Source organism: Limanda limanda, chromosome 3 (assembly GCF_963576545.1).
Source record: "Limanda limanda chromosome 3, fLimLim1.1, whole genome shotgun sequence".
Taxonomy (NCBI): Eukaryota; Metazoa; Chordata; class Actinopteri; order Pleuronectiformes; family Pleuronectidae; genus Limanda; species Limanda limanda.
This window is the reverse complement of record NC_083638.1, coordinates 33,393,267-33,420,977: the sequence shown is the minus strand read 5'-3', so window position 1 is coordinate 33,420,977 and position 27,711 is coordinate 33,393,267. Positions and strand designations below refer to the sequence as shown.

Here is a 27,711-nt window from a genome sequence, read left to right as displayed (position 1 = left end):
ATTCTAATTCCAATAATGAGCCGAACAAGATGAACCAGGGAAACCAGACAAACCGAGCAGAGGGCTCAGGTGGACGGCCTGATGGCAGGACAGAGACATATCAAGTTGGCTCCTCTGCGGACCGGGCAGATGGGTTGAGCCAAGGACCATGGCTGGGTCTCATAGAGAGCCGAGCCGTAGGGTGCTGGCGTAGATGGAACCCCTCTGGATGCCAGGCTAGAGGCCACTGGCGAAACAGGAGAGGAGAACCGCAGGCCAGCGGTGGGGCAGAGGGTCTGCTGACAGATGGTCTGACAGATGAGCCAGTAGAACCATGTTTAACTTGAGACTGCCGTACTCAAAGGAAAATCTGTGCAAAAGAAAAGCAGGGTCCATTAATCTGAATCTAAATCATCTAAACACGGAGAAAAACTTGTAAAACCAAAAGAGCCGTAGCACACAATACTGATCCAGACGAACAAGGTGAACAAGATGAACCAGGAAAACCAGACAAATTGACAAGACAAAGGGAAGGGGCTCAGTTTGATGGCAGGTGGGTTATAAGTGGGAAAAAAAGTAAGAGAAAATGGTTATGTATTTATATAGCGCTTTTCTAGTCTTGTTGACAACTCAAAGCACTTTACAGTACAGTTTTACGTTCACCCATTCATACAGTGCATCTATTCACAGCACTTTGTTATTCTATGGGGGGCCATTCAGGGTTCAGCATCTTGCCCAAGGACACTTCGGCATGCAGATGGTTCAGACTGGGGATTGAAACGCCGACCTCCAGGTTGGAGGACGACCAGTCTACCCCTCAGCCACAGCAGCCCCTCAAAAGCAGGTGTTAAAGCTGTTCAGTTGTTAAGATGTGTAGAAATTGATTGAAAATTGAAAAAGACTGTTAACTGAAAAGGGCGTAACAAAAATAAGAAAAAGGGGAAACTTATTTCACTCTTTACTCTTTTCTTTTTTCCCCTAAAATTCAACCCTTAAAGATGAACATTTTTAGCTGGTGACAAAAGTGACAAGCAAAGGCAAGCGGTTATGAGTATCTACATAAGGGTTTTCCAAACACCTCTCCCTCAAACTTGGGGTGCATATCTATGAACTTTATATCCCAGAGAAGGTGCATTATTGACTTACTGACTGTGACACTGAGGAGACATGTTTTTATTTATCTCAAGTAGGGTTAGGGTTGTTCAAAATTGGCTTATTTATTTAATTGAATCTATGATCTTGAAAGCATAAAAACGAATTAAATTGATTTGTTGAAAACATTTAATTTATCTAGAGCCTTAACTTCCCATCTCAGTCATTTAAAAATGTACAGACATATAAAAATTTCTTTGATAACTTTAAGTCAGGATTATTGTCGTTGCGTGTTCGTTTATCCTAAATATGAGAAGAGCCGGTCTCGGTTTGGTTCAATCAAGTATTTATTAAGAAGCAATGAAAAGGTATGAAAAGTAACAGCAAAGCAATGGGCACCCACAGCACGAGTCGTGGCCTTCTAGCGGCACCGGACAGTCAGGAGTCGCATCAAACAGACGGCGTCTGTAATATTTTTTTATAATTTGACTGATCAATAATGAAGGGGAGTTGAGACTTGGTTTTCCTCGATGGTGCGGAGGCATAATCCACCCTCTTGGCATTGGAATAAGGGTATGACGAGCAGCCGCTCCCAATCTCGCTCCTCCTCTGATAGTTGCTGGGCAAAATCTTCAGTCCATGACAGTTTTAGAAAAAGGTACAAACAAGCCTTGACTCGGCTGACGCCTTGTGGGTCGATGTTGTTGTTCATTGAAGTAAAGAATATTGTGTTCCTGCTTAATCAGCTGTATGTTCTGTTTGTGTAAACATTCACATTCTCCAAACCAAAGCAACGCCATTCTATCTGCCCTCCAGAACCTTGGGCAGCTGGTTGAACTCTGTGTGATGTTGAATGAAGCTAAGGGAGATATGCTTTAATAAAAAAAGTTAGAAATGAGAACAAGTTAAAGTACAGTGTTTAGCATGTCACAGATAAACAGTTCCCAAAAAAGGCAGCTCTTGTCAGACCTTTTTATCAAGACAGGTGTGAGATTGTACAGCGATGTGACGCACACACATTCACTCTAACTAAGAGGAACACTATGCAGCACGAATAAATTTCCATCAATTTAAGAACTTGTTAAAAACATTTATCTTTTTTCATCTTTCACTTTCTCAGCCTGCAGCTTTTTCAAGCAGCAACGCCAGTGCAGCAGCCAGGGTTTGTCCCCATTGGTCCAGTATTACAAGAACAAACGAGAACATTGCGTTCCTGATTTGCTGCATCACTGTCAGCTTGAATGAGCATTTACCTGTCCATCACATGCTCCTACTGTTTGATACATACTGAGGATATCTACAGGTCGCATTAGCTTTAACGTGCATTGGTCTGAACAGTAGAAGAACATGCTGTCTTTGTGTGTTTGTCTGTGTGTTTTTCATATATGATTAATATATTAAATTTCATTTGTTTTTTTTAAGAGCATGTGTAGTTGGAGTGTATGTCTGCTTATGTACATTTTATAAATTAGTGTACATAAGTGAGCATTGCTTGTATGCAAATCGTTTTTATATTTTTTTTCTACCATGTGGTGGTTCCTTTGTGTTTGTGTGTGTGTGTGTGTGCTTGTGTGTGTCACAGCCATTGATGGCCTCTAGAGTTTCTTTCCACAATCATTTGCCTGTTGGAAGGTGCAGCCGCTCCGCAGGCATCTGAGACCTGCAGCTAACAATCAAAGAGCTGTAGAAGTATAGGACAGATGGATCTGGTTACAGAAGGCAAGCAAGTGAATAAGAGACAAAAAAGTGACACTGCGAGAATGATAGAGAGTGTGATGAGAAAGAAAAAGCATGGAAGAAAGAGAAAGAAAGAAGAACATTAAGACAGCTGTTATTTTCATACAACCTCTCATGGGATGTATCATTTCCTTTTACAGAAGAAAGAAAGTTGATGTGGCTTTCTCTTCAGCCATGTATAAGATTTTTTCAGAATTTGTCTGTTCACTCATATTTCTTTATGCATTTGAGCCAAATTATACCAGAATCCCCCTCCATTTGTCTTTTGCTAATATAAAGGTCTATATCAGACATGTCAAACTCAAACCCTGTGGGCCGGAAGTGGCGTACAATCATATCCAGCCCGTGATAAAATATCATATGTCTATCTTAACTGGCCTGCTGGTAAATCAGAATCAGAATCAGAAGTATTTTATTGCCAAGTACGTTTACACATGCAAGGAATTTGCTCTGGTTATTGGTGCATACAATGAACATAGAAACACAAAAACGCAATAAATACAACATACATAGGAGAACAATAAAAAAAGGAAACCAATATATATTTACTCACTGTTTACTTCTTATTAACTCACTTTTTACCAATATTTATACAAAGTAACATTTATTTTGACAAACATTTCTGAATGAAAATATTTAAAAGATATAAAAAGTGAAATGCTAAATGCAAAACAGTGAACAGTGTCAGATTGCAATATGCAATGTAATGCAGTATAATATAATATGATATGATATAATGTGTTGATTTAACACATCCTAGAGGTGTGGGGGTGGAATAAAAGTCCAAGTCAGGTGGAGGTCCCGGGCCTTTTTGATAAGGCCAACTGCAGTCGGGAAGAAGCTGGTCTTGTGGCGGGAGGTTTTGGTCCTGATGGGCCGCAGCCTCCTGCCCGAGGGAAGAACCTCAAAGAGTTTGTGACCTGGGTGGGAGAGGATGGACTTGATGATGCAGGTGTAGAAGTGCACCATCATTGCCTTTGGCAGGTTGAACTTCTTCAGCTGTCGCAGGAAGTACATCCTCTGTTGTCCTCTTTTGGTGATGGAGCTGATGATAAGCTCCCACTTGAGGTCCTGGGAGATGATGGTGCCCAGGAAGCGGAACGACTCCGCAGTGACGACTGGGGCGTCTCTCAGGATGATGGGGGTGGTTGGGGCTGGGTTCCTTCTGAAGTCCACAACCATCTCCACTGTTTTTAGAGCATTGAGCTCCAGGTTGTTCTGCTCACACCAGGACACCAGATGGTCAATCTCCCACCTGTAGGCGGACTCATCCCCATCAGAGATGAGCCCAATGAGGGTGGTGTCATCCGCGAACTTAAGGAGTTTGACGGACTGGTGACTTTTTCCGTAATTTTTCTCTCTCCATCTCGCTCCGGCCAGAGAGCAAGGCTGAAAGCAAGTGTCATGCCCTCTGCCTCATCTACCCCCTGGTCTCTCTCTCTCTCTCTCTCTCTCTCTCTCTCTCTCTCTCTCTCTCTCTCTCTCTCACTCTCTCTCTCTGTGCGTGTGGGATCTAATTGCAGATGAGGACCTGGTGTGTGGGAGTTGGGGCCTTGACTACACAGCTGCTGCTGATCGACCAGCTTCTTCATAAGCTCCAGCCCTGCCCTCAGTCTTTGCTGGACTATAGACTATAGTCTAGTACTATAGACTGCCGGACTGGACTACGTACTTCCAGCCAGAATCGTTAGTAAGATATAGAAGATTCTGAACGTCCTGTTTTTCCTGTGTCCTGACTTTCTCTGTCCAGGATCAACAGCTGGACATTAGCCCCGACCTCCAGCCTCAGAGTTCTGCCTGCCTGCCTGCCTGCTCCACATGGACATTCCAATAAACCCTGTTTTGACTTGCCTTCTGCCTAAGCCTCTCTGCCTCCAAAGCCTGGTCTTAACAGTAAAGTCCGGCCACAATGGACTTGGCAGAGCAAGCTGAGGCCCTCAAACGGACGATGGCCCTCGAAGGATCACATCTGGGCCACCACGACGAGGCCCTGCATAGCATCAGAGAGAAATTGGATCAAGTCACCACCGCCCTGTCCGATCTTATCGTTCGGCTGGACGCAGCTCCTGCCCCCGCCATTCAGGGCCTGGTTCTGTTCAACAAGCCCCTCCAGCCGCACAACCTACCCCTGCTGCGGGCACTGCTGCCCTCGAACCCCGTATAACCCCACCTGCTAAATACTCCGGTTACCCTAACCCTAAGCCAGTTTCTTAACCAGTGCCAGTTAGCCTTTAATGCCCAGCCCATTAGATATGTTAGTGATGCTGCTAAGATCACTTACCTGGTTAATTCACTAGCTCCAAAGTTTGGCGTTGGAGTCGGGCTGGAACGAGGCCGCACTGATCACGGCGTTCCAGAATGGCTTAAAGGAGATTGAACTCCGGGGAGATTTTAAAACGTTGGACGAGGCCATTCAAGTCGCCATTAAAACTGCCGACCAACTCCTCCTGTGGCATGCTGACTCCGCTAGTTCCCCCGATTACTGTCGCTCTGAAGAGCTGACTCCCCTCGGGGCCCGCCGTGAAATGCCAGACATTCCCAAACCAGAGCCCATGCAAATAGATGGCCTCCATCTGTCCCCCGGAGAAAAGAACCACAGAATGAAGACCCAGTCCTGCCTGTACTGTGGCCAAGCTGGTCATTTTGTTGCTAATTGCCCCCTCTGTCGGGTAAAAAGGTCCGGCTCGGCAGTAGTGGGAGAAATACTGTCGAGCAGTGTTGTCAGTCCCGCTATCCCAGACCGTCCGCAGCTCGATGCCTCCCTTTTGTGGCGGAGGACGTCATTCCCATTCACAGCCCTAATTGATTCAGGGGCTGACGAGAGTTTTATTGATAGTAGGGTTTGTCAGCAATTGGGCATCAAAACTGAGCCCCTCGATGTCCCACTGGATACCTAGGACCTAAATGGTATGCTACTGGCCAGGGTTGACCGAAGGACCGTCCCCATACCCTTACATCTACCCGGAAATCACCAGGAGAAGATCCGTTTTCATGTCATCAACTGTCCACGCGTTCCTCCACTACTGGGATTTCCCTGGCTGACCCTCCACAACCCACATTTTGATTTAACTACAGGAAAGATCCGTTCCAGGAGCCCATATTGTCACTCCCACTGTCTCCGTTCTGCCCAAAACCCCACATTTGAGCCGCCGACAGTAGTGGAGCCCCTGAACCTATCCTCGGTTTTCTAAGCTTACCATGACCTCCCCCCAGTCTTCAGCAAGGAGCAGGCTCTCTCTCTGCCTCCCCATCGGCCATTGAGCTTCTGTCTGGGGCCCCTCTTCCCAACAGCCGACTGTACAACCTCAATCGTCCAGTGCAGCTGGCCATGGAGAAGTACATTCAGGAATCCCTGACGGCTGGGATCATGCATCCATCATCCTCTCCGTTGGGTGCTGGATTTCGGGAAGGAGGATGGCGTCTTAAGACCTTCTATTGACTATAGAGGGCTCAACAACATCACTGTCGAGAACAAGTATCTTCTGCCTCTCATTGACTCTGCCTTTGTCCCTCTCCAAGGAGCCTCCATCTTCACCACCCTGGACCTGTGCAACGCCTACTATCTGGTGGGCATCAGGAAAGGTGATGAAATGAATGTGAATACCTGGTTATGCCTTTTGGTTTCTACATTGCCCCAGCAGTCTTCTCAGCCCTGGTTAATGATGAGCGCTGTGACATGCAAGGCCGGTTTGTGTTTGTCTATTTGGATGATATTCTTATCTACTCCCGCTTTCTCCAGGATCATCAAAATCATGTCCGCACATTGCTGCAGCGACTCCTGGAGAACAAACTGTTCGGCAAAACTGAGAAATGTGAGTTTCATGTCACCACTACTTCCTTTCTCGGTTTCATCATCTCTCAGGGGGAGCTCCGGATGGATCCCGCCAAAGTCTCTACTGTCGCGGACTGGCCCACTCCCACCAACCGCAAGCAGCTGCAGCGCTTCAAAGGCTTTGCTAACTTCTATAGGAGGTTTGTGAGGAACTACAGCACCATAGCAGCTCCTCTGACAGCGCTCACCTCCCCCTCAGTCCCATTCAACTGGCCGAGGCGGCCTCAGGAGTTCATTGTGGAGGTGGATGTGTCTGAAACTGGTGTAGGTGCTATACTCTCTCAACGCTCTCCCCTAGATAACAAGATGCATCCTTGTGCTTTCTTCTCCCACAAGCTTGATCTTCCGGAGAGGAACTATGATGTTGGCAATCGGGAGCTACTTGCTGTGGCGTTGGCGTTGGAGGAATGGCGACACTGGCTCAAGGGTGCGGAGCACCCCTTTCATTGTGTGGACCGACCACAGGAACCTTTCCTACATCCAGTCTGCCAAGCGTCTGAACTCTCGTCAGGCAAGGTGGGCCCTGTTCTTGGGAAGATTCAATTTCACCTTGACTTACCGTCCAGGTTCCAGGAATGTGAAGCCGGATGCCCTGTCACGCCAGTTTAAGGTGGAGGAGGCCCCCGCTGAACCAGATACCATCATTGCTGTCCTCACCTGGGAGGTCGAAGCCACGGTCCGTCAGGCTCAGACCACCAAGTCTGACCCAAGTACTGGACCTCCTAACTGTCTCTTCGTCCCAGACTTTGTCCGCTCTCAGGTCCTACAGTGGGCACACTCCTCCCGCCTTACCTGTCATCTGAGGATCCATCGAACCATCTCGTTCCTCAAGACGCGCTTCTGGTGGCCAACCATGGACACGGGTACACGGTCATATGTAGCAGCCTGTACCGTCTGTTCCCGGAATAAGACCTCCAGCAAAGCCCATTTCTGGTTTGCTCCGTCCTCTGCTGATCCTGTCGTCCATGATCCCACATTGCCCTGGAATTCGTAACAGGTCTTCCCCTGTCTGGAGGTCATCCAGCTGTGACTAAGAAAGGGGGTCAGGAAACCGACTGCGGTCCAGCGTAGCAGGTGACGAAGAACTGGGGCCCTGGATGGCCTCCACAATCCTGTAGATGAAGTCGTCCAGTAGGCCCACGATGAAGTAGGGGCCCTCATAGGAAGGAAGAAACTTCTGCACCCTGTCTTTGACCTTTTGGTGCCTTTAATCAGGTGCCAGATGGCATTTCCGACTTTGAGTTGGACTTGACAGATGTCTTTGTCGTACTGTCTTTTAGCACATTCAGAAGATTTTCCCGAAGTTTCTTGTGCCAGCTGGTGAGACTCTAACGCCGGGTTTACACCGGGCGCTGAAGCGTCGCGTAAGCGCAGCGCCCTAGCGCGCCGGCGCTGTGCTGGACACACAGGACGCTGAAGCCCCGCGTAAGCGCCGTGTAGATCCCTAGTGCGCAGGCGCCAGGCTGGTCACAACAAACACGCTTTTCTCCGCGGCGGTCATCCTGCGATTCCTCTCCGTGATCACACATACTGCTGATATTTTTTCATTAACTGCAACGGCGTCCCAGCATTTGTCCTTTTTAATGTTGTCTTTATACAACATGTGCGGAGGATCATACAGCTCACTATACTTCTCCATATCAATTATTAATTTAATGTCATCCTTCTTCAAGAACTTCTCCGCTGTTTGCTCCGTTAAATGTCGGGTGTCGAGGGTAAATTACGTATTCTCCACTCAAGCCTGTGTGGAGAGTACGTAGACACACACACCCCCCCCCTCTCTTTTTATCTTTAAGACTGCTTGTGTGGCTGTAGTGGGGGGGCAGAGGGGGACATTTAATAATGTGATCGGTAAAATTGGTAAAATTAAAACTCCAGGACAACAGAAGGGGAATACAAACTATGGGATGCATATTTGATCATTTATATCATATAAAATATGTCATCAATATCGTTTAAAATCCTTTTTCAATGTGTTTCCTGGAGCCATACGCTCGCGTCAAGCGCAAAAAATAGACTCAACGCCGAAACGATAACTGCACGGCGCGAGGCAGCCTTGGCGCAGCGCTGCACTTCAGCGTCCTGTGCGACCGACACAGAGGATTAACATGGCAGTGGATGGGAGTCAGCTGTTATTTAAGGCATGGCGCTGCACTTACGCGTCGCTTCAGCGCCCGGTGTAAACCCGGCGTAAAGGGTTCCTTTATACTTTTCAGTTTTAGAAAAAACGGACAGTTAAGACCACCCTATCCGCCGTGGAACGCCCTCTCCGAGCGCCTCGGACAGCTTTCCGTGCACCTCTGATTTTTCTAACTATCCATGATATTTCGGATAGTCTACGGACAGCCCTTGCCTGGGATTGGTCCGCTAACGACATCATTTCCGTATGACATCATTTACCTATGACGTCATTTCCGGATTTCACATTTCCGGACCTCAAACTTTTTGCTTCTTTCTCTATCACAATAAACACAACTACGATTCTACAATTAATGTGACGTGTGTGTTAAGCCAGCGGAGTTGTCCAGCTGACGGTGGCTCGTTAGAGCACTGACGGCATGTGTGCACGGTCACATACGGTTATAACGAGCTTTCAAAACGGCGCTAGCGGGCTAGGCTAGCGGGCTTGGCTAGCGAGCTAGCAACCCTGCTAACTGCGGTGGTAACGGTGCAAAAATCCGCTGTCACGACTTTAATTCCACTGCTATCATGACACTGTTTCTATAATACCGTCAGGTTAGAAGCAAACACTGGGTAGTAGTTAGTGTCGGGAGTCCCTGCTGACTGTGTGTGGAAGCTGGGAGGGAAGCTAGCTAGCTCCGTGTAGCTTCAAGCTACATGTAGCCTCAACCAGCTTCAAGCTGTGGGATTAGCAACACAGTTGGGAAACAAGACCGCGGAACCGCTGCGCTAAGAATCGATTACATCAGCATTTTCACCTGCTGGGTGTCACTTTATTTTATTTAGTTGCCATCATAGCCTACACTGTGTGTGAGGAAAGTGGGGAGTAAGGAAATAAACAGCGTGGACTTCTTCTGATTACTCGTGAGGTAGGCTTCTCCAAGCTTGTCTTCCGTTGCGCCACCTACTGTTCTGGGGGTGAATTGTTTTCACGGACAACTATAAATGAAAAAGTGTCCGTCCGATCTGTCCGTTCGTCCGTCCGTAACGGATTACGGAGTAGCATAATGGAGCCTTTAGTTCTCTGAGTTGCATGACTTACTGTGACTTACTGTGGTGGGGTGTTTTCATTGTCACGGTCAGGTGGCAACCAGGTCAACTGGCTCAGTGATTTCTCTTCCAAAGAGCATCGTGTTTGGTGTCAGTCCTTCGGAGCTATGTTTGGTTGCTCTATAAGCCATGAGTGCATACGGAATCATCAGATCCCAGTCCGAGTGACATCTGTCAGCAGTGGTAGCCAGGATTTTCTGTTAGATGGACAGCGCTCCACTTGTCCATCTGACTAAGGTCGAAATGGTGTGGTTCATGTCTTTTCGATTCCCAAGAGTTTACACATCCCCTGGAAAACAGCTGACTCAGAGTTAGTGCCCTGATCACTGTGCAGGCACTGGGGAGCTCCATCCCTACACACCCACTCAGAGGCAACCTTTTCAGCCACTGTGGATGCCTGTTCATCTGGAACTGGATAGGCTTCTACCCATATACTGAAATAGTCCTGAACTACCAGTATGTAGCGCTTATGTCTATCTGTCTCATTTAAAGGTCCCATCAGATCGACTGCAACCCTCTCCATGGGAGCACCAACCTGACCATGCCCATGGCAGCTTGAGGTATTTTCTTTTGGTGAGCTTTTGCAGCCGAGCTGGGGCAAGTGCGACACCAGAGGTTGACATCGTCCTTCATGTTGTACCAGTAATATCTGGTCTTAAGGCGTGTGAAAGTGAGGGAAAGTCTTTTACACTGTGCCCAGAAGGCTTTGGTGGCGGGGCTGCAGTGTGTTATGTCTGAATATTGTGGCCTGCCTCTCCCTTCATCCATCCACTTTTTCACTGGTCCTATGTCAGGATCAGACTCCTGGGCAGTGCTAAGCTGTTCTTGAGTCCAACCAGCGAATGGGTTGGTGTCGGGAGGCTCACTCACCCTGTTGATGCTTGGATGTAAAGGCCGGCGCATGCTTCTGCGTTTTCACGGGAACGGAGACACAAGAGCCCTTCCGGGCCCCTCACGGCCCTTCCTACGTCCTTAAGTGCGTCGGCCAATTTTTCTAACTATACGGCAAAGCCCGGCAAGCGTCACCCGGCCGCGAGGGCTGTGATTGGTCTGCTGACTACATCATTTCCGAAGTCGCATTTCCGGTTCATGCACGGAAACCACGGAAGATTTAGAAGAACGAATATGGACCAGATAGAAGAGCACTTGGCAGAAGAGATCCGACACTATGTCCACTAGTATAACCCGTCACTAACCGGCGGATTTTTCCGCCAGAAAAAGGCTCTGCGGAGCCGCCGTGGCGATGTAAATAAATCGCTCTTCTTCGTGTGTTAGCCGACTTCGACAAAAAACATTACTGCGCCTAGTGTTCTGGCGGGGAATTGCATGGCAACACGCGCAACGGTGGGAGAACCATGAATGACAACGAGTCCTGCGTTACAGCTGCGTGCCTGCGGGCCCCTGACGACGCAGAAGCATGCGCCGGCCTTAACAGGTCCTCACTGCAGGTGTCCTCTACCCCCACTAGAGGTTGCTCTGTCAAAATCACCATGGCAACTTCAGCTGTGATGTCTGTCAGGTCACACTGGATCCCTTTGTGCTGGTGTTGGTCACTGTTTTGCTTGGGCTCTGGCATCGTGCAGGGGCATGACTCCCTGCAGGGCCTCCTGGAGGGTGCATCATCATTTTGGTGGTGCTTCCCTGGGCCACGGACCATCTGAAAGTCGTACTCTGCCAGCCTCTCAAGCCAGCGAGCGAGTTGCGCCTCTGGTTCCTTAAACCTGGTTAACCAGCGCAGACTGCTGTAATCAGTTCAGAGTGTTAACGTTCTTCCGAACAGATACTGTCCGAAGTGAGAGGTGAACTCTATGGCTGCCAGTAGTTCTCGTCTGGTGGTGCAATGGTTTTGTCCTGTGGCTGAGAGCCTCCTGCTCCCATAAAATAACACCCTCTCCTCGCCCCGTTGAACTTGGGAGGGGACGGCTCTGATCCCCCAGGCACTTGTGTCTGTGTCGAGGAGCATCTCACCGCTGTCAAACTGGTAAAGGAAGCTGTCAAACTGGTAAAGGAAGTCTTTCCATGAGCCTGTCCCATCAAATTGACTTGGGCGTTAATTGGGAATTCTTTCTCTCTCTCCATAACGGTCATCATCATCACTAGTGTCGATATTTTCACACTCACGCGCTGCACGTGCTGGGCAGCTGCATGGTTCAGACAAAGCCCTCCTGTCAGGCTGGCCATATTCACACCGCTAAAATTCCACGCCTGTGCGCCTGAGCTGGGTTGAACTTGTTCTCCATAATCTTGTGTTACATGTTGGGGCATGCATGGGGTGAAAGGTTCACACGGCTGGCTGAAGGCACGATGCATAGGCTGAATCGGATAGGTTTGCTGACATAGAGTGACTATAGTCCATTGAAATGAAAGGGTTAGCTGGCGATGTCAGGTTACCTACGCCGCTATGCACAGCTTTCATTGGTGTGGATGCAATGTTCTTTAAACAGTCACAATTGCACTGAAAAATGCTTATGAACTCACTGTTCGTGGGCACTTGCTTATTTGTTGGATTGATGAAAGGGTTTGAGGGCGCAAGTGATGGTGTGTAGCTGCTGTGGTCTGCCGCTCCATGTGCAGCCAGTTGTTAGCTCCATGCTAGTCCCGAAGGGGTTAGTACTGTAGCCATGTCTGGCGTATCCACTGTTCGCCTGGTTAGCAATGTCCGCATTAACCCAGGCAGTCTCTTTAATGTCCACCAGAAATGGATTCTTGCAGGTGTATGGGCTCACGGCATTAGCATTACCTCCGAGCGCCGCCATGTCCTCCGTTACTCGGCTCCAAACTTTCCTTGAAGTCATACCGGACGAGCCCCCAGTGTTACCTTCTCTGGCCAGTATCTCGGCTCCGAACCTTAGTTGGGAGCTCACTGGCTATTTTGGCTCGCTGTCTGGCCGGTAACCAGCCGTCCGGACAACTCCATGAAGAAGGAGGAGGAGACGTTTCTTTAGTTTCAACGTCCCCACTTTATTCCTCTGCTAAACAGCAGGAGCAACACTCTCATCAGCTCTAGGTGGTCTTTCACTTCTCGTTATGCACACATTTTAGCGCCTTTCCAACAATACCCAGGTGCACTACGTCACACACTGGCCACTTTTCTTAAAGGGGCAGGCAAGGCTTGCAACACTGGAGTTATTAAATTATTTTTCCAGCGTTCCAGAAATCCCAGTACCTGCCCTGTCAAATTCACCCACACCCTTTTCTCTGTGATGAAGGAGTGGTCTCACTGATGCACACCCTGACTCCATCTTTAGGGTCTCCACAGCACAGAACCTAACCCCAAACATTCATGAACTGGCAGCCACAAAAATATGCCAAACATCTGGCTTTGGCACATGTACATAAAAGAAGAATGTAAATATGTTTTCTTTTTGCACTTTATCCAATATCCTGTCTATCCTGTTTAATAAATGTTGACCCTGTTTGGCCCCACGACGTAGTCCCAATTTTTAATTTTGGCCCTCTTTTGGCACCACTGGTATATATATATATATATATACATATAAGGCATTTGTCTTTGATATACTGTGTGCATTTAATACAAAAATTGAATCTGTGTTTCTTGTTCAAACACAACTTATCGACTTCAAAATGTTAACTACCACCCCCCTGACTAGGTATTGATAAAATCAACAATTTATCGGCAAGATAGTTTTTTAATCAGTTTATCTATTACATTGTGAAAGTTGGAGGCTCAGAGTAGCTTTGACCAAAAATATTCTAGCTGGGCCTGGTATTAACATGGTAAATGGCTTTGTATTTATATAGCGCTTTTCTTGTCTTGAAGACCACTCAAGGCTCTTTACAGTACAGTTTTACATTCACCCATTCACACACACATTCATACAGTGCATCTATTAGCAGCACTTTGTTGTTCTATGGGGGGCCATTCGGGATTCAGCATCTTGCCCAAGGACACTTCGGCATGCAGATGGGGAAGACTGCCGACCTTCAGGTTGGAGGATGACCGCTCTGCCCCTCAGCCACAGCCGCCCTGTAAATGGATTTTTTATCATGATGAGGAAAATTTGTAAGACACAAACAGCATTGCAATTACATTTTTGGGCTGCAACATGATACTGCTCAACCAGGTGTGAAATCATCTGCACAGTGTGAGCAGGTTCACAAGAAATCAACACATAGAGTTTACAGACCCTGTACCAAGAAGGCACTACGTGATGCTACCCCACTGCCCCCTGCATTACCAGGGGTACCTACATGACACTCACCTGCTCCTATTCTCTCGAAAAGTCTTGTTAATGCTAGTATAATGTTAAGTAACGTTAACAGGGTTGGCCTGGCTCCAAAGCGTCACAGAGAGAACGCATGAGTCAGACAACACAACAGAGATTCAACCAGAACCAGTGCTAAATGCAGCCAGGGAGCATCAAGCTAACGTGAGGCCCACTCCTAACATTAGCAAGGAGCCTGTTGATCTCACGTTACCAACTCCAGCTAACACTACCACAGCCAACTACTATGTAAACAATAACGTCAGTAGTCGTATGTTGTTGAAATGATAAATGATTGTGTGTTTTTGCTTACAGAATGTCTCTTTGTAAAATACATGTCCCTAGCATATTGGGGCTCAGTTGGAATCTTTCCTACTGATCCAGAGCAATTGGCTGCAACGTTTTGCAGTGTATGATGTTTAATTTATGGTCTGGCACAGGGCTTGTCCATGGATCACCAGATCTTTGAGCAACCTGATGGTGGATGTTGCAATGAAAACCCTGCAGCCACCCTCCACACGGCAAACAACTGATTTCCAACCTTGTTGCTCTGCCTCAAATGCCATCTCTATATATCAGCCTATTCCTCTCATTTGCTGCATCCTCCCAGGGTACTGTCAATTCTACTAAGTTGAATTGATATTACTTCATAGTACTGTTGTAGTACAGATACCAACTAGGTGTTAGATCAGAGTATCTTGTCTCAGTATGGTAGTTGTTATGGAAGTTTTCTGGAAGCTGGTGATGCAGAAGGTTTTAATGTAGACTTGATACATCAAAGACACCAGAAGGTGCAGCAATGTACAAATGCTAACAGAGTTACATGAGCAAAAGCTCTGTAAAGTCCTTACGATTAACATAAGACTCAATAGCACCTCAAAAAAAGAAACGTGTAAAACATAGTAAATAAGCTCCGTGGTATAATTCCAACACACATGAATTAAAACAAGCGTCAAGAAAACAAGAAAGGAAGTGACGCTCCAGCTCCAGTGTTGAAAATCTCCTAGCCTGGAAAAATAGTGTTAAAGCCTAAAAGAAAGCCCTCCATAAAATCAAGAGCTGCCTACTACTCCAAATTAATAGAAGAAAAGGGAAAACAACCCCAGGTTTCCCCATCAGCACTGTAGCCAGGCTGACAGGGAGTCAGACCTCCAGCGAACCCAGTATTCCTCGATCCCTAAAAAGCAATATCTTTATGAACTTCTTCAATGATAAAATTCTAACTATTAGAAATAAAATTAACCATCTCCTGCCCTCAATTGGCACTAATACCCCACCAAGAACAGAACTCTCAGAAACGGCTGAGAATCCTACCAATTATTTAGACAGCTTCAATCTGATCACCCGTGATCAACTGACCAAAATAATCTCATGTTCTAAACCAACAACACAGTTCCTCTTCTGTGAATAATCTCCCACTTTCAGTTCGGGAGGCAGACACCATCTGTACATTTAAGAGTAGGGTTAGTAGCCTTTACGATAAAGTTTATAGTTAGAGCCGGCCCATGCTTGTCTTAGACCTGTTCTTTGTTATGCTGCTATAGGTCTAGAATGTCAGGGGACAGATGAAACACTGAGCTTCTCTTTCCAGCATCTCCTTCCTCTTATCAATCCTTATCCAACAATGAAATTAATATTTCATCAATAGATGTTACTGACTTCACTTCTTCCCCGGAGTCCTTTTGCCTTATCGTCCGGATGTCACACCGTGTTAAAGCCCTATGGGACTAATTGTGATATGTGAATATGGGCTATACAAATACAATTTGATCGATCCTTATATCCTCCCTTCAGAACCTGGGTGACTCAGGCTCTGCTCTCTCCCTCCTCTCATCCTACCTCAACGACTGCACTTACCGGGTAACTGGATCTGTGTCTGAACCTTGTCCTCTCACTACTGGGGTCCCTCAAGGTTCTACCCTGGGTCCCCTCCTCTTCTCTCTGTAAACCAACTGTCTCACCTCTGTCATTTACTCACATGGCTTTAATTCTCTCTTTTTCCCAATCTGAAACACAGGTAGCAGCACAAATCTCTGCCTGTCTGACTGAGATCTCTCAGTGGATGTCCGCACACCACCTGAAAATTAACCTTGATAAGACTAATATACTTTTCCTTCCAGTTAAAGGCTCTCCCACCCACGACCTGATTATTACCTTTGACAACTCGGTGTTAGCCCCCACACAGACTGCTAGGAATCTTGCTGTGACACTCAACAGTCAACTCTCCCTTCCTGCCAACATTACTGCAACAACCCGTTCCTGTAGATTCATGCTGCACAACATCAGGAGAATACACGCCCTTCTCACTCAGAAGGCGGCGCAGGTTCTGGTCCAGGACCTTGTCATCTCACGCCTAGACTATTGCAACTCTGTCCTGGCTGATCTACCTGCTCGTGCCAACGGACCTCTGCAGGTCATCCAGAATGCAGCAGCTCGACTGGTCTTTAACCTAAATTCACTCACACTAGTCCGCTCCCTTTAATAGTAACCGGTGGCTGCCCGCATCCATTTCAAAACAGTAGTACTTGTGCTCCGTGCTGCGAACAGATCAAGTCCAGTCTACATCCAGGACATGGTCAAACGTTACGCCCCGGCCCGTTCACTCCGCTCTGCTTCTGCCAATCGGCTTGTTGCTCCCTCACTGCGAGCTAAACACTCAACGAAATCACAACTGTTGGCTGTCCTGGCTCCTTAATAGTGGAACAAGCTCCCCAATGACATCGGACAGCAGAAAGTCTATACATCTTCCACTGCAAAATAAAAACACATCTTTTCCGACCTTGAATAAAAAAATTTAATGAAATTAAAAAAATATATATAGCGATTTAGTAGCACTTTGCAGTTTGGCTATCTTGAAGAAAATTGTACTTTGTTGATTATTGTTGTTCTGGGTTTGTACCCTCATGATGGAATGGGCGGCTGTGGCTGAGGGGTAGAGTGGTCGTCCTCCAACCTAAAGGTTGGTGGTTCGATCCCCAGTCTGAACCATCTGCATGCCGAAGCGTCCTTGGGCAAGATGCTGAACCCTGAATGGCCCCCCAAAGAATAACAAAGTGCTGCAAGTAGATGCACTGTATGAATGTGTGTGTGAATGGGTGAATGTGAATCTGTACTGTAAAGCGCTTTGAGTGTTCATCATCAGACCAGAAAAGCGCTATACAAATCCATTTACTTATAGTAAGTTTCTTTGTATAAAAAGCGTCAGCTAAATGAAATATAATTTAATTTTAACATACAGCTTGATGTCATACATACGTAGAAGAGGTGGGAATAGAGCATTTCAATGGTATCAATCAATCAATCAAATTTTATTTGTATAGCCTTTATTCACAAATCACAATTTGTCTCATAGGGCTTTAACATGGTGTCACATACTCTGCCCTTAACCCTCAACAAGAGTAAGGAAAAACTACTAAAAAAACCTTTTAACAGGGTAAAAATAACGTAGAAACCTCAGAGAGAGCCACATGTGGATACCTCTCCCAGGACAGACAGAAGTGCAATAGATGTCAAGTGTAAAGGAGAACATCATCAAGATAAAGGTTTTAGCAGCATTAATAAGGGAAAACATTTTGAAGCATAACTGAAGGTCAATGAATTGATGGATTATTGTCAGTAATGATCATTTTGTATCAGTTGGTCCTTATAAATCCGAGCAAATGGAAATGAAGTGGATCTCCAAAGGGTTCACTCTTGGTCCAGCTCTGTTCAACATTACATGCTCCCACTAGCTTGCATCTTATAAGACAATAAAATATCCTACCATAGCTACGCATATGACACACAGATTCCTCCAACAATAACACCGGATGATTGTTGACCAATACAGTCACTAAATAAATGCATTGAACGCATTAATTAGTGGATGTGCCAGAATTTTCTCTAGTTAAGTAAGGAGAGAATGGATTTTTCGGTGAACTATCCCTTTAAAGACCACTCTAGAACTTTCAAGGGACTTTATAAGAACTTATTTTAATAACTATTAATTCTACTAGTTTGTTGTTTGCTGATATATCTTTAGAATTACAAGATACATAAAGCCCTCCTTCAAATGTGAAAGGAGGGAGTTTCAGGTATACTGAATCAAAGTCCTTGTAACCAGTTATAGTATGTGTTTGTGTGTTATTCTAAATATATACTAGAAACTATAGCAGCATAGAAAACATGCACATTGTGGCATAGTTTCCTTTGTTGTTGCCTGCTCTTGTGATAAGTGAATACTAAAGAAGACCTTTGCCTTTGTGTTCACAGTTGAGTATTAAACTATTGTGTGTGTAAGGGTATTAAAATTAATTGATTTACCAAACCAGCATGCCACAAATTGAAGAGAGAATAGGGCTGTACAGAAATGAAAAAGAGGGAGTCAGGATAAAATAGTTGCCAATTTGTTTGCTGTGTCCTGGAACTGTACTAGACTTTTTTTTAAGCGCCTGACAAGCAGGTGAGATCAAAGTCATTGGGACAAAAGAGGCTCAGCAGCGATTTGTCAGGAGAGGAGAGGCAGCGGCTGGGTTCAGCCCTCTGATCACTGCCTCGCCAAAGAAAACTGCCCATGAGAAAAAGTACAGCAGAAAGGGTTCAAAGGTCATTTTGATTTGCTCTGGATTACTGGTACCTCCCTTTTCTCCACTAAAAAAGGGAGGTGGGGGTGCAAGAAAAGGACCTGGCTAATAACCTTTGTATTATTGCAGAAAAGAAACCCTTTTGTGCCAAGAGGGCTTTTTGGGGTTGTTGTGGGGGGGCGAATTTTTGGGAGGTCAATTAAAAAAACGAGCTCTGAAATTCTTGCCTTTATTCATGGTCGCAGGAGAGAAAAGGGGAAAGTAAAAATGTATGTTTTGGAGTTCTGTGTCAAGACACTTCATGTGGCTCAGTTTTGATTCATTTGTCAAGTGTATGATGGCGAAAGTAATTGTTAAACATATTACAGTTAGGTAAATTATAAAAAATTGTACAAGCGTTTCTTTTGAAGAAAAGGTATTGTCTTGTCACTTATAAACATGGTGCACCCAGAATGAATTAAGAATGCACTGGGATCTGATCACTTCTGCTAAACATGCAAGTGTGCAGTGTAATGTGAATTCAAATGGCTCTTGATCACATTGAAGGACCCATTTGTCAACTGAATATTACATAGATAGCTGGACAAAACTCCTAAACAGTTGATTTGCCTCTGCCAAATAGAACAAGGTTCTGAGGTGTGTTTCTGAACAAAGGAATCCGATCTGCTGCTGCAACCCTCGTCCCTCCAAACTGTGCTCTTAGACAACACTCAAGGAAACGATAAAACATACACCATGACTGCCTGTTTGACACGCTGACCAATGTTGTTTTATGATTTTGACAGTCTTAATTATTTTTAAAACCTTTTATTGTCATGACAATAAACTCTGTCCAGGAACCCTGTAAGACATGGGCCAATTACACTTACTGAATTTCAATAAAAGGTTTGCTATGCTATTTATGGAGAGGATAGTCATTGAACAGACCAGAAGAAATGACACAAGCTGAACTGTATATATCTGTAGATATTGGAAATGTTGACACCTGTCAAAACCCACTCTGTACAACTGTTTTGTCCATAGCCTGTGACAATGAAGGAGATGCTATCAAAACCCTTAAAAACCACCTGCACTTCAATGGACTTGGACATTCTGTTGCCTACCCCCAGCTTTTCAGTTCTTTTGAAAAAATGACATCCATTACTGTGTCCTCAGTGTGACCACACTTTCCAGGTATAGTGATAGTTTGTGCATTGACTACAAAATTACCAAAATTCTATACGTTACTATAGTGCAATGCAGCTGTTTTCTTGCCTGACAGCATGGGTAAAGGATGTGACAATGAAGATACAATTTTGAGACACCATCTTTCCAGCTTCCCTTATGGTCATCCCACACATTATAACTTTGTGAATAATAGCAGCATGAATTGTATCACAAATAAATTATTCTAGTTTTTTGTTATATTCTTGTCCTCTTTCTCTGTGAGTTTGACCTTCACAATTTCTGTAATGCATTAGTGAATGTGACTTATGATTACTAATTGTTGGAAGCGCTTTAAGTGGTGGAAAAGACTGGACGAGCACTCTATATATATGAATATAGTCCATTAATTATTTACCTAATAATGCAAATAGTGTCAACAAAGAAAGAAAAATGTGCATCTTTCAGAAGTTAGTCGAGGCTATGGTTTTCTTAGGAAAAACATTTAGAATTTTATCTATATACATAAATAAGCTGCAAAATATTTTATAGTTGTTGTAGAAGCCTGTAAATTGGACTTTCAGCCTTATAACTAAATTATTGTTATTTTTATTACTACCTCATAGAAAACCATTAATAGAGTATATTACTGCTCATTTTGACCCTGGCTGCTTATTAATTAATGGATCATCATGCTGCTACCAGGGGTGCTGTTCTCTCGATTTCAGGATCTATTTATTTCAAAAAAATTATCCTATGGTCACTTTTGGATATGGTCTTTTTTATTTAAAAATAATTTATGCATCTCCACGAGAATGTTTGAGATTAGGTCTAACATTAAACACCTATAAAGGTTTTCACCCCAATGTGACCCCACATATATCCTTGTAGTCCGGAAATTTAAAATGCTTTCCTAGGGTATCCACACACTGTTGACACTGGTGACTATAAGTTTCAGTAAAGAACAAGCAGAGCAGCAAAGTCTGTGAACCGTAGGATTTAATTGTTGGTCTCAGCCCAGCAGAAATAAGACATCTGTGAGACCATGAAAATACATTTGAAGATGCAACCCACTGCTGAAAATATAGTTTGGACTTTTCTGCTAAAGTTTGTGTTAGGTGCATAATGTGAGTGAATCATAGAGTTTAGTATGGACTGGGGTATAATGTACTAATGTGCGTGTGTGTGTGTATGTGTCTACATGCCTCACAAATTGAGATCGTTTGCCCTGCTTATTGCTGGGATGCTATGTGGGCGGCGTGGAGGGAACGTAATTAAAATAGTTTCTGAGAGAAACAGCACACCACATCTGAGGTTCCACCCTCTTCCAGCATTTAACCACATCAAGAGTGTCTCACTTAGAAATGGCCACCAGAACAACCTCAGATACACATGACCCGTCTGATTTTTTGGTGTGTTTTCTGACTTACAAGGGGTTTATGAGGCGCAATGTCCACACAATTGTCATTAAAAGAGCAGCCTTTTCTCATAATCGAATTAAATAAACTGACAATGGCAAAAAGCTGGGTGATGTATGGCAGGGGAAAACAAATTAGCCATCGACTCTCTGGGGGATTCTCAGCAGAGGCCTCCATAGCAGCAGTGGAACAGCGCCAAAGGGCAGAGAGATTTGTAGATGATGGTGCTAATTACCAGAATGCAAACCATAATGTGACCAAGATGGAAGCAATTTAGGCAGTAGTCATTTAGCCTGCTGCTCTTCCGCCCACCGGCTGCTGCTTAGCCAGAGCCCTGGCCTTAGGATGGGAAAAGTCTGGGATAATCCATTGCTCGGGTGAAAAATAAAGAATAATGCACAGAAGAGGGGTTCTATGTCGAAAGGAGCACATGGAGAGAGCACTGAGACTGATCTTTTTTTTTAATCTATTTTATTAATCTAACTTCAACAGAAATGAAGTGTAGAGCTAGCAGGTAGTGCTTACAGTTCAGAGGGAGGAAGGAGTTTGTAAATATTTTAGAAAAAAGATGACTGTGAAATTTAACTGCTGAGAAAGGAAGCAGGGTTGGATTCCCAAGCCAACCTGCAGCGACTGCTCGACAGCAGCTCTTAAGACCTGTGCATCTATGTGAGCGTATGACTGCGCTAAGACAAGAAACCCTGAATCAAGGCAAATTAAAAATGAAACATACATGATTTACTGACCTTAGTATCTGATGTTAGTTTTACTGGGTACCCTTGACAAGCACCTGTTTGATTGGGGTGAAGCTAGGCCTATTTATACATTATCTATTACATCTGAATGTCTAAGCAGCCAGACTAAACCATCAAGTTGGAGAGAGATTGGGGGAAAGGTGTCAGATTATTAAACATAAAATGTGAGAATCAATCAACAGTTAAGGGTGTTTTAAAAAAAAGATTATTTGTTTGTTTTGGTTATGGTAGATTGATTATGTATTACACCATCAAACAGTTTATTCTTCAACTGTTGCACACGCTAACTCAGTCTCAGTCCGGCTGTATAGAATACTTTGGAAAGTCTAATTGCTCTTTCAGCAGAAGCGTTCAAGGGAGAGAGCTGTTCCACACTCAGCCACTGTGTAATTTTATCCACGCCGCAGTCTCTCGCTTCACACAGGGCTGATACCTTTGCCTCCCCCTTTCCTTTGTATCAATTGGTCGGAGTTCAGCCTATTGTCGCCACAAGCTTCTTTTATATCTGCGCTCTGATTGTGCTGCGACTCTCAGTCAGATCCACAGGAGGGACTTCTAGCAGCAGCAGAGCCTTGGAGCGGATCCCACCGCGGGGACGGCTGTGCTGTCAGCGGTATCTCTTAGACTCGTATGTGCTCAGTGCTGGAGATCTCCAGCTTTTAGGCCCTGACACTTTAATGGGACCCCGGGAGCCGGGCAGGAGTTCTCCGTTTTTTGCAACAATCGTCTCTCCCCGGCCATGCCACAATGCTGATGATACATCTGCTGGTGTTGCTGAGCCTGTTGGATCCCGTTAGTCCCCAGAGCCTCTGCGACCCTGGCCAGGCTTGCGATCCTCGAAAACGGAGGGACGCCGGGGGCCGCGGGGGAGTATATGAACACCTCGGAGGAGCGCCGCGAAGAAGGAAACTCTACTGCGCCACTAAATATCATTTACAAATCCATTCTAATGGGAAGATAGATGGCTCACTGGAGGAAACGAATCCATTAAGTGAGTATTGAGTAATTTTTCACTTACAAACTGTCATTGATTAACATGAAGTATCTAATTTTATATGACACAATCTCATGTGTTTTGTAAATAATCAGTGCCTCTGTAAAAATATGGAAATGATAGGAAGTTTTTTAATGTAAATTGGTAGCATGAAAAACAAGTTTCACCTCAGGTACTTCAATTAATTCTTGCAGGATACACTTATTTAGCCTTTATCAAAATGAATAGTATTCAGCAAATTTGTGTGTCTTAAATTCTAATCTGATTGATTAAAAAATCGTATCGACTTTCACCGCACTTATTCAGTGATGTGGACTTTTTTTTGACGGGACCAGTAGTCTTCAGAAGAACCTAAGCTCAGTTCTAATCATGCAAAACGTAATCTGTGAGTTCTGCGAGGGATAGGTGTGAATTGTGTTTGGGTGAAGTTCATCTTATGACATTGAGTGCATGGTCACGGTTAACGTTATTAGTGTTTGGCTGTCTGCAGAATGGAAGTTAATGTAGCTCCGCAAATAACGGGACAAATGCGCTCTCCCGACGGATGTTTATCTAATTACAGAGCATTAGAGCTTTTCTCTAAAAGCCATTGTCTAATCAAACACTGATTAAAAAGCCAATACACCCACAAATTAGGTGCTAAGAGGTGGCCCATAGAAGCGGAAATTAATCCATTTACTTTCGTAAACGTTCATTTATTTTAGTGATTAAGGATTTATGTTTAAGACCATAGGCTTTTTGATATATGCTATTTCACCCTCGAAGAAGGATTTCTGAATCTATAGAGATAAATGGAAGTATATGATCATAATGACTTTAGCACCAAACACACTAAACTGTTGTCTCATCTAACAGTTGTCTGTTTCTTTTTGTTGCAGGCATCATGGAAATCACAGCGGTGGATGTCGGAGTTGTGGCCATAAAAGGGCTTTTCTCTGGCAGATATTTGGCCATGAATGATAAAGGGCGACTGTATGCCTCGGTGGGTACAAATTTCATATATCACCATGTCTTCAACTCAAACAGCTCCTGGCTTAGAGGGAGAGAAAGATATAGGGCAGAAAGATTTACATAGAAGTCCTATGAACTGACTGAATTTCTGCTTGAAATTCTGTTACTGTGTGAATAATTTGCAGTCACACAGAGTCCATACAGAGCTGCGTAAAGTACTCAGTGTCTTTAAGAGTTTGCCCTGTGAATCAATAACATACTGCAAGCTGCATGACAAATGTGGCTCATTGTTTCTTTCCTTCTCATATCCCCAGGAAGTATTCAACAAAGAGTGTGAGTTTGTGGAGCGGATCCATGAGTTGGGGTACAACACCTATGCATCTCGCCACCACTCAACCGAACAGCCACTGCCAACAGGGGGCATTAGCAAAAAGCGAAGAGCCAGCGCCAAACGCCAGTGGTATGTTTCTATTAACGGCAAAGGCCGGCCGCGGCGGGGCTTTAAAACGCGAAGCACAGACAAAGCTTCACTATTTCTGCCTCGGGTTCTGGGCAACAAGGATCATGAGATGGTGAGACGGTTAAGAGACAGTCAGAGCGCACACCACCACACGCATCACCTCAGCAGCCGTGGTGAATGCCGAAGACGCCGGCATCGTGCCAGGAAAGGCCGGGGCTGACTGAGCAGACATTCAGAGGAGAGAGCTGACCCTGTACTCCTGAGACACAGTGTAGCTTGATTTCAATGGAGGATGTGGAAAAACAGTCTTGATGCCGCCTTCTGGATTAGCAGAATATATTTGTCATTGATGCACAAAGAAAGAAATCCATAGAAGAGGAAGAAAAGACCTATAGCCACCTGAAGTGTTGCAACGCATTGGTTGAATTGTCCACACATGCATGCACGCACACACAAACCCACACACTGTACAAACAGGCACACACACACACACAAACACACACACACACTGTGTAATCTTCAAAAATGCTACTGTCGTACTAGCTGCTACTGTAGACAAATACATTAGTATAGATAGATCACTTCTAGTTTTATAAAAAGTTCAAATTTAGAACAAGAGACCAATTTATCTTCATCTTTTCACAGAGCTACAGACCTTTTGACAGGGATTATTGTAAATGCAGTATACAGGGATTCTGTAGGTTTTCATTTCACTGAAATGATTGACAGAATATAATATTTTGCTACACTAAAGTGCTACCAAAAATGCTGGATATTGAACAGCGGACGTAATAAATCAAAGCACTTTTTGTCAGATTCACATGAAGACACAAATGTAAAATCAGTATGGGATGTGATATAGTGGAATATTTGATCATATGTGATAGTCTACTGTCTACAAACTGAAAGAAGTACTTTGTATATTTTACTAATATTATGAATATTTTACTAATGATATGAGTATTTATTTGGTGCCTGTGTTGTAAGTTATTGATAAGACTATTCCTGCATTTTGCCTGTTGCTAATTGCTTCATAGTTATCACTTATCACCTGCTTCCAACATAAATGAATATTGACACAAGAAAAAAAGTGGCCAATTTGTCCTTTGTTTTCTTTTTCTTTTAACTCCTACACAAAGTGTTTTGGTTTCCTCAAGGGGTAAATGCAACTGTATTAACCAGATGTTAGACGGTTTGACAGCTTTTCCTGTATTTGTCTGTAACTTTTTAAGGATCTCCGTGTCATTATGAAGTTCAATGTTTTTAAATTCTGCGTTTGATGGATAGACACACTAATTGGAATAGCTAAATCTAACCAGCAAAAGTATACAAATCACATCATTAAGGATTTACAGAGAGTCGTTTTCTGTGCCATAATCCTGCTCTGTAGAGTTGCAGTGGACACGTATGGGTGTAACAGTAGGTTAACTAAGTTTATTACAACATGCAGCCCCCCCTCCCCACTATCTACGTTACATTATCTCACTCTCTCTCTGCTGCTCATTTGTGAAAGTGCCCACCTGTTGCTGCAGCTGAGCAGAAACTACAAAAACGCAAAATTCATTACAAGAAGCATTCTTTTGGATGTTCAGGTTTTGCTTTGCCTCACTCCCATCTATAGGTAGCTGCTATAAAGCCGTGTCATTCTATACCTGCGGGCTGGGGAGGATTCCTGGCTTGGACAATAGCTCCTCCCAAGGGGTGCCTGGGAAGCAATGCCGCCTGAAACTATTGGGCTTTTTTTTTTTAAACACTGAGCAAAAGCCGCAGTCAATTAACAAGACAGGTCCTCTTGTAAGCAGAAACTGAGTCATACAAAATGTTACACCTTTTTATGAAGGCAAAACTCTAATATTACTCAACAGGAATGCAGGACTTTAGAGGGGCTAGGGCCTTTTTCCCCTCTCTGTCTGTTTTATCTTATAACATATATCATCCCAATCTCTTACTACATGTCCTTTCTATCCATGACATCCCACTAAAGGCTTCGTTCAACTAAGACTTGGCAGCTGTGCAATAAATACAACATTCCTCTGCAATATCAATTGTGCTGATGGAATAAGGAACCCTTAAAGAGCATTTTCTTGTGAATTATTTCTTTAAAAAGGTTTAGAATGTATATATATATATATATAAACACAAACTAAATTTATATTATCAGCTTATAATTTTGATTACACAATATCAATAAGAACATTCTGGTAATTTTGCTACTTGCCAAAGTTCAATGATGGTCAAATAAATCTACGAAATCATGGCTACACAGTGGAAAAAAAAGTGTAAAGAAATTTACTGAACCAGCTTTGTTTGTATTAGTACTGTGGTGGGCTGACAGAGACATTAAGGAGTAACACTGAGCACTATAAAAGTGGAATGGTATTTTAAACTCTGAGCTCAGCTCATACCAGGTGATCACAGCACATGACGTTTCACTTGTAAACATTGACCCCTGGAGGCCAATAGCTGTCTCCCTTTCAGACACCTGGTGACTTGTTGCCAGTGTGAATGTGCCTTTTAATTAATTGAGCTCAGTCAAGATCCCTGCCAACAAACACAGTAATAATCCAATCTAATTTCAGCAGTTGCAAAAAATAATGCGCAGTCATGTTTCATTCCACATTCATAAATTTGTCATCTTTTCACCAATGGAATGAACATATTTTGTTAAAAAATGAAGTTGAAGAATATCAATAAATAAAATGATCGAGCAAAGTGGTGAACAGTGATACAAAGTGACAATAGTACATATATATTTACATGTAAAATGAATAGAATATATTGACTGAAAAGACAAATTCACCAGTACAAGTCACTTAGTGAATCCAGTATGCGGGCAGTTCAGTCACAGCTGTCTAGCTGGCCAGCATCCAACTTTACCATGCCAACAATATCAGAGGAAATATCCCTCCCCTGTTTGGATAAACAGAGCATGACACTTGATTTACAAACTCACAAACAGGTTGGACACCTTTTCACATGTTACAGATGGATTGTTTGACACAAAACAGGTTGATATTTGAACATAATAATGTTTAACTGTGATTATATTATCTGCTAGGTGAGTCTAAATAAAGTCTACATAAATTCTTCATCAACACAACCCTCTGAAAAATTGTCCAACTTGTATGTGTTTCTTTTTTTATATTGAAAAACTACAAAATAAAAAGTAACACCCTGTAAAAGGTTACAGGGTGCTGGTTATAATCAGTGACAGTGCTTTTTGATTACAATTAAACATTTTAAGCCCAATCATTGCCCTCTTTTAACAATTTATAATAAGATGCATGATGTAGTATTGGAAATTATGAATAAATTGATAAAGCAACCAATA

The 27,711-nt window shown here is 44.1% G+C and overlaps 1 protein-coding gene across 1 annotated transcript; it reads left to right on the top strand.

Annotated features, from left to right (window-relative positions):
* Positions 1–22,722: 22,722 nt before the first annotated feature.
* On the top strand, positions 22,723–24,600 carry fgf3 (fibroblast growth factor 3). Its single transcript, XM_061068876.1, has 3 exons — positions 22,723–22,966; positions 23,848–23,951; positions 24,235–24,600. Exons 1-3 carry the CDS (start codon positions 22,723–22,725, stop codon positions 24,598–24,600), a joined length of 714 nt encoding a protein of 237 aa, XP_060924859.1.
* The last annotated feature ends 3,111 nt before the right edge of the window (positions 24,601–27,711 follow it).